The sequence below is a fragment of the Peromyscus leucopus genome, chromosome 3 (assembly GCF_004664715.2).
Source record: "Peromyscus leucopus breed LL Stock chromosome 3, UCI_PerLeu_2.1, whole genome shotgun sequence".
NCBI classification, from domain to species: Eukaryota; Metazoa; Chordata; class Mammalia; order Rodentia; family Cricetidae; genus Peromyscus; species Peromyscus leucopus.
In genome coordinates, this window is record NC_051065.1 from 88,260,093 (window position 1) to 88,274,659 (window position 14,567).

Here is a 14,567-nt window from a genome sequence, read left to right on the forward strand (position 1 = left end):
AATAATAATAGTTTTTGCTAAGTATTAGAGTGCCTTTAATACTAGGTAGAGGCACACAAACTGCTGTGTATATAAGCCTTGTCTGCAGAAGAACCCAGCCAGTCAGGGTCACACTGAGACCCTGTCTATGCAGACCTGTTTTATGTTGTGTATAGACGTGTATGAAGCAAACAGACATCCTGCTTAGGATCGAACCCACCCACCAAACTTCACATTATGCATACAATCCTGAGCCCAGGCATTTCACACCATGTTAGTATGTGGGTGGAAAAGAACAGCCCAATGGCTCTTCAAGATACAAATAAACAAAAGACGGTACCTTCACCATCCCTTGGATCATTGTGCAGTAGGAGTGTGCATTCTTCTCTGGCATTAGAGCAAAGACTCTCTCAGCATTGTTTTGTGCTCTAGAAACAAGAGATAAACATGAACCCGAGGCATTGGGAAAACGAGTAGCAACTGCCACCATTTTCTGCATAACCATTATACAACCCGGAGAATGTGACAGGGTTATCATCCCAAAAATGGAGGGTCAAAGATCTGAAGTTGTCTGGACATTCATAGCTCAGGGACCCCCGGGTAAAAACAAAACACTTTGCATACAAGACACACAGTGGAGGCTTTCCTCTGTTCCTACCCTGCTTCTTAACTCCTGATATAGAATTCACCAAGGAAACCATGACTCTAGCATGAACAATTTTGCGCCTTTACTAGAGGGAAAGAAAATGATACATTTTCCTGTATACTGAATACCCGAATACTAAAGAACCAAAGAGAACTAGGATAAGAGCACGTGCCATGTTTCAGTGTGTCACGTGTGTCGGTGCCCATGAAGACCAGACCTCCCAGAGCTGGAACTACAGGGTTTGGGAACAAAAATCCAGCTGTCTTAGACAGGAGATGCTCTTAGCTACTCAGCCATCTCTCTAGATCTCAATTTCTGGTATTAATGGTAACCTTTCTTCTCTACATCTACAGAGAACACTTTTTTTTTTTTTGGTTTTTCGAGACAGGGTTTCTCTGTGTAGCTTTGCGCCTTTCCTGGGACTCACTTGGTATCCCAGGATGGCCTCGAACTCACAGAGATCCACCTGGCTCTGCCTCCCGAGTGCTGGGATTAAAGGCGTGCGCCACCACCGCCCGAGAATACTTATTTTTATTTTATGAACTCCTCAATTAAACGTTCAACCATAAACGTTATTCACTTTTTTCAAACTATTTTCAGCAAACAAAAACACATGAACTCTTTCAGAATTAGGGACCTACATCTCAAGGTCGCACTGGTGAACTAAAATAGAGGAAAAACCACAAAAAGGACAAGCAGGTCAAAACCTAAATGGACTTTTGTATGACAGGAGTGGAGATTCTTATAAAAAATAGTCTAAGCTAGAAGTGATGTTGCACACTTATTATACTAGGCCCTAGGAGTAGAGGTAGAAATGGTCTGTGTTTGAGGCTAGCCTGGGCTACACAGGTGGAACCTTGAATACAACAATAATTAAGAAGCCAGGTGTAATGGCACACACTTTTAATCCTAGGACTCAGGAGGCATAAGGATCTCTGAGAGTTTAAGGCTAGCGTGTTCTACACAGTGAGCTCCAGGACAGCCAAAAACTAGAGAAACCCTGACCCTGTCCCTGTCCCACACATAAAAGGTCTAAAATATAAAGACAGATTATAGAATATATGAAGGGGAAGAATTTTTGTTTTAGGACAGTACAGAACTGCAACTCCAGAGGACAATGTCAAGTATTTTTCATGTGCTGTAAAATCCCCATTATACAAGGTTCTCATGGGTAACATACTTCCAGGAAACAGTCTTCATCTTGAAGGTTTGATTATTTTCCTCTGTGTCCTCTTCCTAGAATGGATGAAATAAAAGATAAGACAATATTTGGTAGCAGACTACTTACAAAATCAGAAAAGCCAAGGAAATTCAGAAAACTAAAGGAAATAACATATCAGCAAAAGGCAAAGAAAAACCCAAAAAAATGTTCATACCCACAGTGAATTCCTTCAGTGTGAAAATGAGCAAACCCCAAGGAAAGCAGTCAGTTCTTAAACAAGAGATCACTGGAGATAGGACAAAAGCGATGCCCTAAGTGGTCTGCCTAGGGTTAAAAAGTGGAAAACAAAAGTGGCTTCTACAGAAGCCACAACTGGTTTGACTCAGAAAAACACTGCACAAATGAGGTGATAGCAAGACAAACTGACATTAATGACCCATACAAGCTAAAGGACCTTTAAGATACTAACTCCTGTCCTTACTTATAAACCAAGTGTCTGGGAGGAGGCAGACATAAAGGGCTGGTAGGCATTTGCAGAAGCAAGGGTTAGCTCTGTAGGCAGCCAGCTATTTCAGGAGCAAGGCTGGGAACAGGGGGCCAGTGTGTCAGGGATCAGAAGATGCTCTGCAAGGCCACAGGTATGACTTATTCACTGCCTGAGCATTTTACAACACTAGTTACTATGTAGGGAAATAACCCACAATTAGCGGGGAAAGAACAGAAACAGACCTTAATGCCATTACTCTTAAAATATTTTTATCATCTGCAAGTGAAAAAAAATGTTTTTATAAAAAAAAGACTGAACTCCTTATCCAAAAGGGCATATGGTCTAAACATGAAATTCATTCTCCAAATACATATAACAACTAGGTAAATCTTAAAAATTCACTGTGGGTTTGTATGGACCTGCACATGCTACAGCACACATATGGAGATCACAGGACAACTCTGAGGAGTTGGTTCACTTGTCCACTTTTACACGGGTTCCAGGTATCAAACTAGGCCTGCATATTAAGCGCCTTTACCTGCTGAACTATCTCACTAGCCTTATATCTACAACTTTTGAGCAATGGGTATCCATTGATCAATGATCCTTGATCATTATACAACAAGCTGTCACCACAGGGACAGAGGGCTGGCTCAAACATTTCTGGCCAACACTTTGCCTGAGTATGTAGTACATGAAGACAAAATATTACTAAGTAGAATAAAGTTAAAGTTCCATTAAGAAAACACAAATCAAAACTATACTGAGATTCTACCCGACCCCAGTCACAAACAAATGTTGGTGAGGATGTAGGATAAAAAGAATCCTTAAACACTCACTGCCAGTAGAAAATAAACTAGTGGATCTGCTATGGGAATCTGCATGAAGGTTCCTCAATCAGCATCCAATCCAGCTGTGCTACTCCATGGCACATGTATACATTGTACAGATAGCTGCACACTTACATTTATTATTGCCCCATTTACAATAGCTGAAACAACATCAGCCTATATGCCCAATAGATTTGTTTTGTTTTCGTTTTTTTGAGACAGGGTTTCACTATGTAGCTCTGGCTATCCTCACTAACCATGTAGACCAGGCTAGCATTCGAACTCAAGAGATCCGTCTGCCTCTGTCTCTCTGCTGGGATTAAAGGTGGGTGCCACCACACCCAGCTATGTGTAGCTAGGCCTAGTGGTAGAAGCCTACAACTCGGCTATTTAGGAGGCAGAGGCAGGCAGAAAATGAATTTAAGGTCAGTCCAAGCAATTTAGCAAGATTCTTATCTCAAAAAACAAACAACGGAAAGAGGGGGAGACTCTGGAGATATGGTTATATGATTCAGTACTCATCTAGCATGTTCACCTCACCAAAAAATGTGTGGCACGTAAACATATTGAAGTTTTATTCAGCCATAAAGATCAAAAGGCCATTTGTAGGAAAATGGATGGAATTAGAGATCATACAGAGATCCAGAAAAACAGATGTTGCTTGTCTTTTCTCCTATGAACAAAGTGGAAGGGGAGGGTAAATGGGAGGGAGGATTATTAAAATATGATATACATGTATGAAAACGTCATAACGAAAGACATCATTTTGTGTAACTAACACACAGACTAAAAATGAACAGAACACAATGTTCCCACGTGTCTTCCTTCATCACTGCTTACTGGAGGCTGTCTGGCCACCTCAGCAGACCCCATACTACCATGACACCTGGCACACAAAGACCCTGCCCACATTGAGAAAGGATTATTTCAGAAACCAACAAAAAGCCAAGCTTTTTTTTTCTTTTCTTTTCTTTCTTTTTTTCCTTTTTTTTTTTTACCAAGTTTTCTGCACGTTCAGGTTGTTGAAAAGGACAGTCAGCTGGGGGCTCTTGGTCACCATAGTAACACAATAAATCCAAAAGACTATTAGTTGTTTCAAGAGAGACTGTGGTTCCTGTGGTTAGGAGGAGAAAAAAAAAAGAAAGAAAGCTTCAAACATCCCCAAGCCAAAGCTTGTTAGATGAAACTCTTCACTTTTTCTATTAATGGTGGCTTATTTGGCTATACACTTAATCCCTACTACCATGTTACCAATTAACATATAATTCATGATTACATATCCATGATATATAATCCATTTCTGGGAATTCTGTCCCATTTTCCCCATGCAAACTGTATAAGGTGCTGTCTGTATTTCTTACTATACTTGCTTGGCATAAGACTCAGCATGTGTGAGACCTTTGGACCCCAGCTTTCCTATCTTCTTCGTTTTCTGATCCCTTGGCTCTTCCTCTCTGGGACCTGTCCCTGAAGAACTACCTGCTGGTCCAGGTCAAGTTCCACTTAATTCCTTTAAGATCAGATCCACTGAATAAATAAATACAAACAATTATCCCAACTGGATTCAAGCCCTCATTAAAAATGTACTAAGAACTACTAGCACAACTGCATAATTATAAAAACAAACAACTATTTGACTCCCGGCACCTCAAAAATAACAAAATCCACCAAAAAACCCTATTGCTCAAAATATGATACTCCCACGTTAGCACTCACTTTACAGAGAAAGCGAAAAGGAAAGAAAAGCAGAGGGTTCTGGAGAGACGGCTCAATGGCTAGGAGCACTTTTGCTCTTGCAGAGGACCTGAACTTTTGACACCTACATGATGAATCACAACCATCCATGACTTCAGTTCCAGGGGATCCAACATGCTTTTCTGACCTCCAGAAGTATCAGGCATGCATGTGGCATACTTATACACATAAAAAAATAAATAAATAAATAAAAATCTAGAATTTTTTTTCAAAAGGAAGTATTTAAAAAAGACCCAATTTATTAAGCTTGGCACAACTGCCCATGCCTGTAACCTAAGCATTCAAGACACTGAGGCAGGAGTTCAAGGTCATCCTTGACTACAAAGTATTTAAGACCAGTTTAAGCAACATGACATCCTGCCTCAAAAAAACTAGAAGCATTTACTGAGTGGCTGCACACACCTGTACCCCTGTGGGCAAAAGCAGAACCCTCAGCATCGAGGAGTGCAATGCAGATTCACACCAAGTATTGCTCACATTCAGGAAGCAGAAGAACCTCACCAACATACTACCTGTTGTCCCCCTTCAGTTGTGTGTCTGATGCTACAGAAAGCTACCTAAATTCTTAAAGAGTGTAAGAAAATGTTTTGGGTTCAAATTGTATTTTCAAGATTTTTTTCCAGTTGCCATTTCTTCTATTTTTACTGTATTTTTTAATTCTAATTCACTAAACAGCAGTCTAGACTTCTAATATTTAATAACAATGGTTGACTTTGAAATGACCACATGTATATTCACTGTAGCTTACCACCCACATTATCTAGAACTGTATTTCCTAAAAAGATCTCCAGATCTAATTCAAAGTACAACAGGATGTTAGCTCGCCTCTTGGAACGTTCTGTGGCCTCTGTCTAGGTTACTAAGTGACGTAGGACCACATCACGGTCCGAGTCCCTGATTCCAGTCCAACAGTCTTTCTTTTAAAGCATTTCTCAGGGCTAACGAGATGGCTCAGCAATTAAAAGCACTGGCTGCTCTTCCTTAGGACTTGGGTTTGACTCTCAGCACCCAAAATGGTGGTAAAATAACCATTGGTAATTCCAGTTAGCAAGGATCTGATGCTCTCTTCTGGCCTCCTAAGCACCAGGCCGACATATGATGCACAGATATACAAGCAATCAAAACACACACACACACACACACACACAAAATAAAAATAAAGCATTTCTGGTTTTTGTTTTCTTTTTTCAAGACAGGGTCTCTCTTTGTAGGCCTGGTTGGCCTTGAACTCAGAGATCTGCCTGCCTTTGCCTCCTAAGTGCTAGGACTAAAGGCGTGTGCCACCACCATACGGCATATTTCTCAGGTTTATTTGGCCCAACCTTCTCACACCTAATGTTAAAAAAGGAGGCCAAGGAATAATCAGCATGTGCTTTCTTTACCAGTGCACAAGACAAAAACAAACAAATGAAGCTGCAGTTCTACTTCACTTAGTTTCAGTCTGAAGCAGCAGAAGATGAATTACATATACTACATCACTTCAAACAGAAGTAAACACTATTGGTCATTTTTACTCAAAACTAGTTGGGTTGTCAGTACTCAGGAGGCAGCGGCAGGCAGATCTCTGTGAGTTTGAGGCCAGCCTGATCTACAGAGCGAGTTCCAGGAAAGGCACAAAGCTACACAGAGAAACCCTGTCTCGAAAAATCAAAAACCTACTTGGATCATATCAAATGGTCCCAAGTTTCAAGAGGGGCTTGGGCTGAGGTGAATCACCTGCTTGTAAAAGCTGATCAAAGAGGTCCACAGAAGCCTTGACTTTCCTGAGTCTGATTCGTTCCTTCAGGGCAGCTTCGCTAACATCTTCAATCTGAGGTTCAAAGCACTCAGGCATTAGACACTAGGAAAGAAGAGGAATAAATGACAACAAGCAGGCCAAGGAAATAGCATAACAGCAGGAGGAAGCTATTAGCACCAACAAAGCAAAATTAATTCACTGCTCTGAACATAAAAACAAAATATACAGGTAAGAACACAAAGCTGGGCAGGTGGTGGCGCATGCCTTTAACTCCAGATGGGGGTGGAGGGGCAGGTAGAGGTAGGCAGATCTCTGTAGAACAAGTTCCAGGACAGCCAAGGCCACACAGAGAAATCCTGTCTTGAAAAAGCAAAATCAAAACACACAAGAAAGGCCAATAAACTTCAACTTGAGCAGAGAAGACTGCTTAGCCATCTCCTGACTTGATGAAAATTTAAAAACATTCTATCATAAATACTCAATCCATACTTTGAAGACCCCATTTTCAACCAAGGGTTACAACCTGAGGTTGAGCTGAACCCTTTCCTCCCCAGCCTTATGTCGTAGTGTCTGTTGCATGTAACCATGGAACCCCTAACAAAGATGGGGGAATTGTATTGTAGTTGGTTTTTGTCTTGTTTTGTATTTTTAAGAAAGGATCTCACCAAGTACCCAGGCTGGCCTGGAACTCCAAAGAAACCCACCTGCCTCTCCCTGAAGGACGCTGGGATTAAAGATGTGCTCCACTGTGCCTGGTTTTTTGTTTCTTTTATTTTGAAAGCAGGATTTTTTTGTTTTTTTACCAGCACTAAAGTATTCAGCTCAATGCCTTACAGCTGTATCTCAGAGAGGCATTTCCTCATCTAAGGATATGATATATAGCGCTCTATCTACAAGACAGGAGACCCCTGCAAGGCTTCAGCACCAATGACCCCTAAAGCCAAGCACAGGAGCAGTGACAGCCAAAAACTTAAAGGAGAGTGCTGGGCCAGTAGATGACCACCCCACAACTGCCACTGTTCTGATTCAGGGTTTTAGTATTTCACCCCAGAACCATGTCGGTTTGCTGGCCAGTCACCAGAAGCTACGGTGTGAGGGAGGATGGCAGTGTCTGGGTACGCAGATGAACTGCTGTGAGGCTGGAATTTCCACACATTCTCAGGAGGAGAGAGGTGCACCTATTTTGCTCACTGCTGTGCTGAAGGGACGGACTGTTGTGGCTGCTGGAACACTCTACAAGCACCGCCCAACTACAGAACAAGGGGAGTCAGACGGACAGCCCCAAGTCCCAAGAGGAGGAATCTGGTCAAGATAAAGACAACAGAGTGCAGGGACGACCAGACCAGCAAGTGCAGACTGTAAACACTGATGAAGACAACATGTATAAGGAAATGTAGGAAGCTACTAGAGGACCCGAAAAAGGAACAGTCACAGAGAAGACTCGAGCAGCATTAGGAATCACACACAAGAAGAATTTTAAAAGGTCAGTAAATGTTCTCACTCCAATATTCACAGCACTAAAATGGCTAAATCAGTTATGGACGAATGATTTAATCTGCATTCATATTATTATATAAAAGACATAATCACCTCTTCTTACCGGTATATGAGGCTCAGCTACATCCTTTTGGAAATATTTGGGATATGAATTAATAATAAACTTTGCTGCATTCTCCCCAGACTTCTTTGCCAATAAAAATGAACGCTATATAAGGGGGGGGGGGAAATAAATACAAATTAGCATTTACATATAATTTAAACTTAAGCAAAGCTACATCCTCAGCAAAAATTATTCCCTTCCCCCCAGGGGAAAAAAAAATGCAATAATACTAGAAGTCCTGATAACAAACCAAGTTGCAGTACTTCACATATCTCAATTCTGAGTACGACATTAATTTCAGGTCACATTTTATATACAGTGCAACACACACACACACACACACACACACACACACACACACAAACGGTTTGCTTAAGACCTTAATAAAATAGGGCTGGAGAGATGGCTCAGCAGTTAAGAGCACTGATTGCTCTTCCAGAGGACCCAGGTTCAAATCCCAGCACCCACATCATAGCTCAGGGCTGCTGTAACTCCAGTTTCAAGGGACCCAACACCCATGGCAAAACACCAAGGCATGGGGAAAAAAAAAAGACCTTAATTAAAAAATTAAAATCAAAACTTTCTTCAGAGACAATACTTAAATTTTTGATAAAAGAGATTCAGAGCCTACCATTAAATGTCAGCATTTAAGCTTTTCAAGGTGTATTTTAATAATTCAACTATTTATATATTCTTACACAAATCAGTAAAGGTCTTAAAAATTACTTGAAAAGTTACATAACAGCACTCACGGACTCCATAGTAGTGGTTGGTATGAGGTAAGGGTCATCTTGAAATACATAAGGTACAGCTGTAGGGTCCTGTGGAAAGGTATATCTTTTTAGATTTTCATTGAAACTCTGTAAGCTTTAGTGATGATCACAAATTCTATAAACTGAAACTTTAATTACACATGAAACACACATATAGGAATATGTATGGTCACATGTCTGCATATATAAAAAGAAATAATACACGTCAAAAGACTTCCCCCAAATTATGCACAACTTACAGCAAGTAAGTACAAATCCCCATGGCTCCATCTTACAAGGTTTTTTCTCTTGGTAATAAGGATTGAACTCAGGGCTTTACAGAATTAGTTAGCATTTTAGCACTGTGCTAATTCCTCAGCCTTATTTCTTAGGATTTCGGTCTGTTGTCAGTTAGGACTATGAGTTTTAAACTCTAGTTAAAGACCCCTGAATTAACTAGTCCCTTGACAGTTTCCAGGAATAAGATTTCCTTCACAGCAGTCACTATGCATCCATATATGCCTCTTCACTTAAGAGTTCCTTCTTGGGCTAGAGAGATAGATGGCTCAGGGGTTAGGAGCACTGGCTGCTCTTCCAGAGGACCCGGGTTCAATTCCCAGCACCACATGACAGCTCACAACTGTCTGTAACTCCCGTTCCAGGAGATCTGACACCTTTACACAAGTGCAAATGAAATAAAATATTTTTTAAAAAGTTAAAAAAAAAAAAAAAAAAAGAGTTCCTTCTTACTACATAGTGATAGACACCCTTAATCCCAGCACTCAGGAGGCAGAGGTAGGTGGATCTTTTGAGTTCGAGACCAGCCTGGTCTACAGATCAAGTTTTTGGATAGCCAAGGCTACAAAAAAACCCTGTCTCGAAAAAAAACAAACCAAACCAAAACAAAAGGAGAGAGTTCCTTCGGCTGGGGAATGGCCAAATAGGTACAGCACTTACTATGCAAGTGTGAGCCACAGAGCTTGTAAATACTGGATAGCTATGCCAGCCCTCCTATAATTCTAGTGCTCAGAACGCAGAGACAAGGGATTCCCAGAATACTGGCTAGCTAAACAAGCCTTTATAGGCAAGCTTTTGGTTGAGACTCTGCCCCAACTACTCAGGTGGACAGTGACTGAGCAGTTCATTTGTCTGTAAACAGGCATCTGAAATGCTATTCAGAACTGTGCGTACACCTTTTGGAGACCTAAGGAGATACCAAACCCCAGCCTCTGCCTCCTAAGTGCTGGGATCAAAGGTGTGTACACCACACCTGATATAAGATCTGTATTTTGACCAGTATATTATCACCAGCAGGAAAGACCCATGCATCAGAGTCAGAACTAAGACAATGCCTCTGCTTAGTTACCAAATCCCTCAGAAACAAGCACCTGTTTTGTTTTGAATTAATTAATTTTTATTTCATGTCATTTTTAGAATTAAGCATGTCATATAGTCATATAGCTTTTTCCAGTAATTAAAAAAAATGATTAGTGGGTGGTGGTGGCACATGCCTTTAATCCCAGCACTTGGGAGGCAAAGGTAGGCGGATTTCTGAGTTCAAGGCCAGCCTGGGCTACAATGTGAATTCCAGGAAAGGCGCAAAGCTACACAGAGAAACCCTGTCTTGAAAAACCAAAAAAAAAAAAAAAAAAGAAAAAAAAAAGAAAAGAAAAGAAAACAAAAAAGAAATTGTTAATATGAGCTGGGCATGGAGGCACATGCCTTTAAAAATCCTAACACTTGGGGGCTACAGAGGTGGCTCAGTGGTTAAGAGCACTGGACGATCTTCCAAAGAACCCAGGTTCAATCCCCAGCACCCACATGACAGCTCACAAGTCTGTAAGTCCAGTTCCAGAGGATCTGACACCCTCACACAGACATATATGCAGGCAAACACCAACACACATAAAATACAAATAAATAATTAAAAAAAAAAATCCTAATACTTGGGAAGCAGAGGCAGGAGGAGCTCTGTGAGCTCAAGGCCAGCCTGGTCTACAGAGCAAATTCCAGGACAGCCAGGACTACAGAAAGATAGTATGCTGTAAAAACACTCCATGGGCATTACATCCTAGCTAGGCTGGTCACTTCACAAACTTGTCTCCCCGTTTTCTAAAAGTAGGGATTGGATTAATTTGTTAAAAAAAAAAAATCTAGATACACAATATTTTAATTCTGCATAAAGAGCTATAACAATGTGTTATTAATCTAAAAATCCTACTTACCCTGTTTACTGTGGATGCAAGTGCCTGAAGAACAGCCACTTTATCCCTAGAATAAGAACCACAAGTCAGCCTTTACCAAGACTATTCATACTTAGAAAATGAACAAGTCATTCTACTCTCAGAGGACCTTGGCTTTATCATAAAACAAGGCTTCACCTAGAGCCACGACTTATTTCACAAAACCACTAGAGCCAACATGGCTGAGAAGCAGACCTGACACAATCCTATAATCTCAGGGATACGGAGGCAGAGGCTACAGAGCTAAAGTCTAACTCAATAATAGAGTGCTAGAGAATGGGGCTTAGAGTCCCTGTGAGGCTAGACCCGCAGCACCAAAAGTCTGCTTCTTTTGGATGGCACATTCCTCCTTCCCTTTGCTTCATGTGCACTCTGACCTGATCCCTAATAACCTAATAATCCAGGGCTAGTGATTCCCTCTCTCATCTCATAAATCTACCTTGCTGACTTCCTCCAACCCACCTGCTTGTGTATTCTCTGACTCTGACATGAACAACTAAAGCAAAGCCTCCACAACGATCCACTTTTATCCTAGGCAATGATGGATCAATGATGTGTGAGACCCCACCACAGCCTGGACCAGCTTTCTACAACTCCAGCTCTTTCCTTGCTGCTGTTGCTGCTGCTGCTGGTGGGGAGTGTTCCACTGTATCTCTTTGTCTCTCTTCCCAACGTGGCCATATTGAGTAAACCCCTCATCTACCTTTTATCCGGGGAGGGCAGGAGACCCTTAGGCCAGCAGTACCTTTGTCGCTGAACTACTGGAAAAGCTTCACTGGCATAAATGACAGATTGACAGATGACATAATCTACTTTCAAATCTGCTTACTCTTAATTGTGTGTGTGTGTGTGTGTGTGTGTGTGTGTGTGTGTGTGTGTGTACACACAAGTGCAAGAGCCTGTGGAAACCAGAGGCACTGGATCCCCCTGGAGTTGGAGTTACAGGTGGTTGTGGGTCATCTGACTTTAGAAATTGAACTGTCCTCTGCAAGGGCAATATATGCTCTCATCCTCTGAACCAACTCTACAGCCCCTTAGATTTATTCTTGCTAGGGTTCATGTATTTAATTTCCAAGAGAATTGAGATAATTTTCAAAAATTTAGGGTTATTCTAAATAAAGTTTAACATAATATTTATAAGACTGTAAGTCATCTGAGAAAGAAAAAACGTAAGTTTTATAACATGAGAAGCTGAATAATCGTAGTATATAAGACAGCCATTGGATAACTACTTTGTTTTTGTTTGGTTGGTTTTTTGAGACAGGGTCACTTTACATAGTCCTTGAATGAAAGCTCTTCTTTCCTAAGTTTCATTGGGGTCATTACATTATTATAGGTGTGGGGCCTACTTCATACATCCTTTTTCAAAACAAGTGCACAGCCACTGACCTTATTCTTTTTCAAAAAGTATTTTAAAGTAATCACAATGAATAATATCCTTAAAAAATAAAAACCAGGGCTGGAGAAATGGCTTAGTAGTTAGGAGCACCAGCTGATGTTCCAGAGGACCTGGCTTCATTTCCAGCATCCACTTGGTATCTCACAACCATCCCTAACTCCCATTCTCTGGGATAGACACCCTCTTCTGACCTCCACAGGCACCAAGCACACACATGGTACTCACACACACATAAAAGCAAAACATCAGCTGGGCGGTGGTAGCGCACACCTTTAATCCCAGCACTGGGGAGGCAGAGCCAGGCAGATGTGTGTGAGTTCTAGGCCAGCCTGGCCTACAGCGAGATCTAGGACAGGCACCAAAACTACACAGAGAAACCCTGTCCTGAAAAACCAAACCAGGGACTGGAAAGATGGCTCAGAGGTTATGAGCACTGGCTGGTCTTCCAGAGATCCTGAGTTCAATTCCCAGCAACCACATGGTGGCTCACAACCATCTGTAATGAGATCTGGTGCCCTCTTCTGGCCTGCAGACATATGTGCAGGCAGAATTCTGTATACATAATAAATAAATCTTTAAAAAAAAAGAAAGAAAGAAAAACCAAACCAAACAAAAAATAAATAAAAAAATGCAAAACATTCATACCATAAAATAAATTTCTTAAAAATTAAAAAAAAATTCACCAAAAACCTTCCAAAGTTTACAGGTTAAGATAATGGTATCTGGTGTCATATCTTACCCAACAACAATTTCATACGCAATCTCCAGAGTAGAATTTCTTTTGAGACAAGAGTCTCATGTAGCCTAGGCTAGCTGGGAACTCCCTATATAGCTGAGGATGACCTTGAACTTCAACTGTAGTGATAGAACTGAAGGTGTGTACCACTACATCTAGTTTTCTACAGTATCTAAGATTGAATCTAAGGCTTCTGTGACTGCTCTTTGGCCACATGTGCAAGTGTTCCTCCTTCCTATATCCGAGGGGTATAGACATCACCTTAAATTCTGATCCTAACTTCCACCCAAATAACTGTTCCAATTTACTGGTTCATCAACAAATACATATTTTCTACTCTTTGCTAATATGAAAGGTTTTTAATTCTACTTCTTTTCTTGTTTTGTTTTGAGACAGTGTTTCTCTGTGTAACAGCTCTGGCTGTCCTGGAATTCAAAGCTGGGACACAATTTATAGACCAGGCTGGCCTTGAACTCACAGAGATCTACCTGCCTCTACCTCCCGAGTGCTGAGAAAATCATACTTCTTTTACAAATCGTAATTAGGCTCCTTAAAATAACCTCGTAATCCATACTACCCTGCTGAACTTTGTCTTCATCATGTCATAGTCATGTAAGAAAATTCATAATGATTGTAATTTGTTCAAGTTTTCTATGACATTTTGAGATCTGAAAGATCATAGCCTTAAAGTACAAAAGGCACATGGAGTCTGAAAATACAGATTCTTGAGCCTTGAAATCAGAAGCTCCACATCAGGGTTCAAAATCCACTGTACACCATTTCTTTTTGGGGGGACCAGGAGTAAGAGACAGAGTAAATATTTTGGTCGTGAGCCTAGCCTTCAACAGCTGAACCATCTCTCCTGCCCCAGAGTAAATATTTTAATATGATAGCACAAAAAGTTTGCTGTCCAAATTGTCAGCACACAATAAAAAGTATGTGAACAAACTAAGCTACATTCCACATAAAATTTGTCACAAATTTTCTTGTTACTTTTTTTTTTTCTTTTTGGTTTCTCAAGACAGAGTTTTACTTTGTAGCCTTGGCTGTCCTGGAACTCACAGAGATCCACCCTCCTCTGCCTCCTGAGTACTGGGATTAAAGTTTTGCGCCACCACTGCCTGGCTCGCACTCGCTTGCGCTCTCTCTCTGGCATGTTACTTTTCTTTAGCGCCCCCCCATCTATATTAAAAAAAAATTCTTATCTTATAACCCAAATTTTTAAAAAAGGGCCTTGATT

General features: G+C 40.9%; 1 protein-coding gene across 2 annotated transcripts in view; it reads right to left on the reverse strand.

Annotated features, from left to right (window-relative positions):
- Ptcd3 (pentatricopeptide repeat domain 3) overlaps positions 1-14,567 on the reverse strand; it is a 32,491-nt gene that overhangs the window by 14,830 nt on the left and 3,094 nt on the right. Inside the window, exons 4-10 of one of the 2 annotated variants that reach the window (XM_028860517.2) lie at positions 11,175-11,220; positions 8,950-9,018; positions 8,198-8,302; positions 6,576-6,699; positions 4,103-4,218; positions 1,806-1,861; positions 320-407 (exon numbers count right to left, since the gene is read on the reverse strand). In XM_028860517.2, the coding sequence (XP_028716350.1) occupies positions 320-407; positions 1,806-1,861; positions 4,103-4,218; positions 6,576-6,699; positions 8,198-8,302; positions 8,950-9,018; positions 11,175-11,220 (604 nt within the window). The remainder of the gene's footprint in view (positions 1-319; positions 408-1,805; positions 1,862-4,102; positions 4,219-6,575; positions 6,700-8,197; positions 8,303-8,949; positions 9,019-11,174; positions 11,221-14,567) is intronic. The other variant, XM_028860518.2, reaches the window with a different exon arrangement.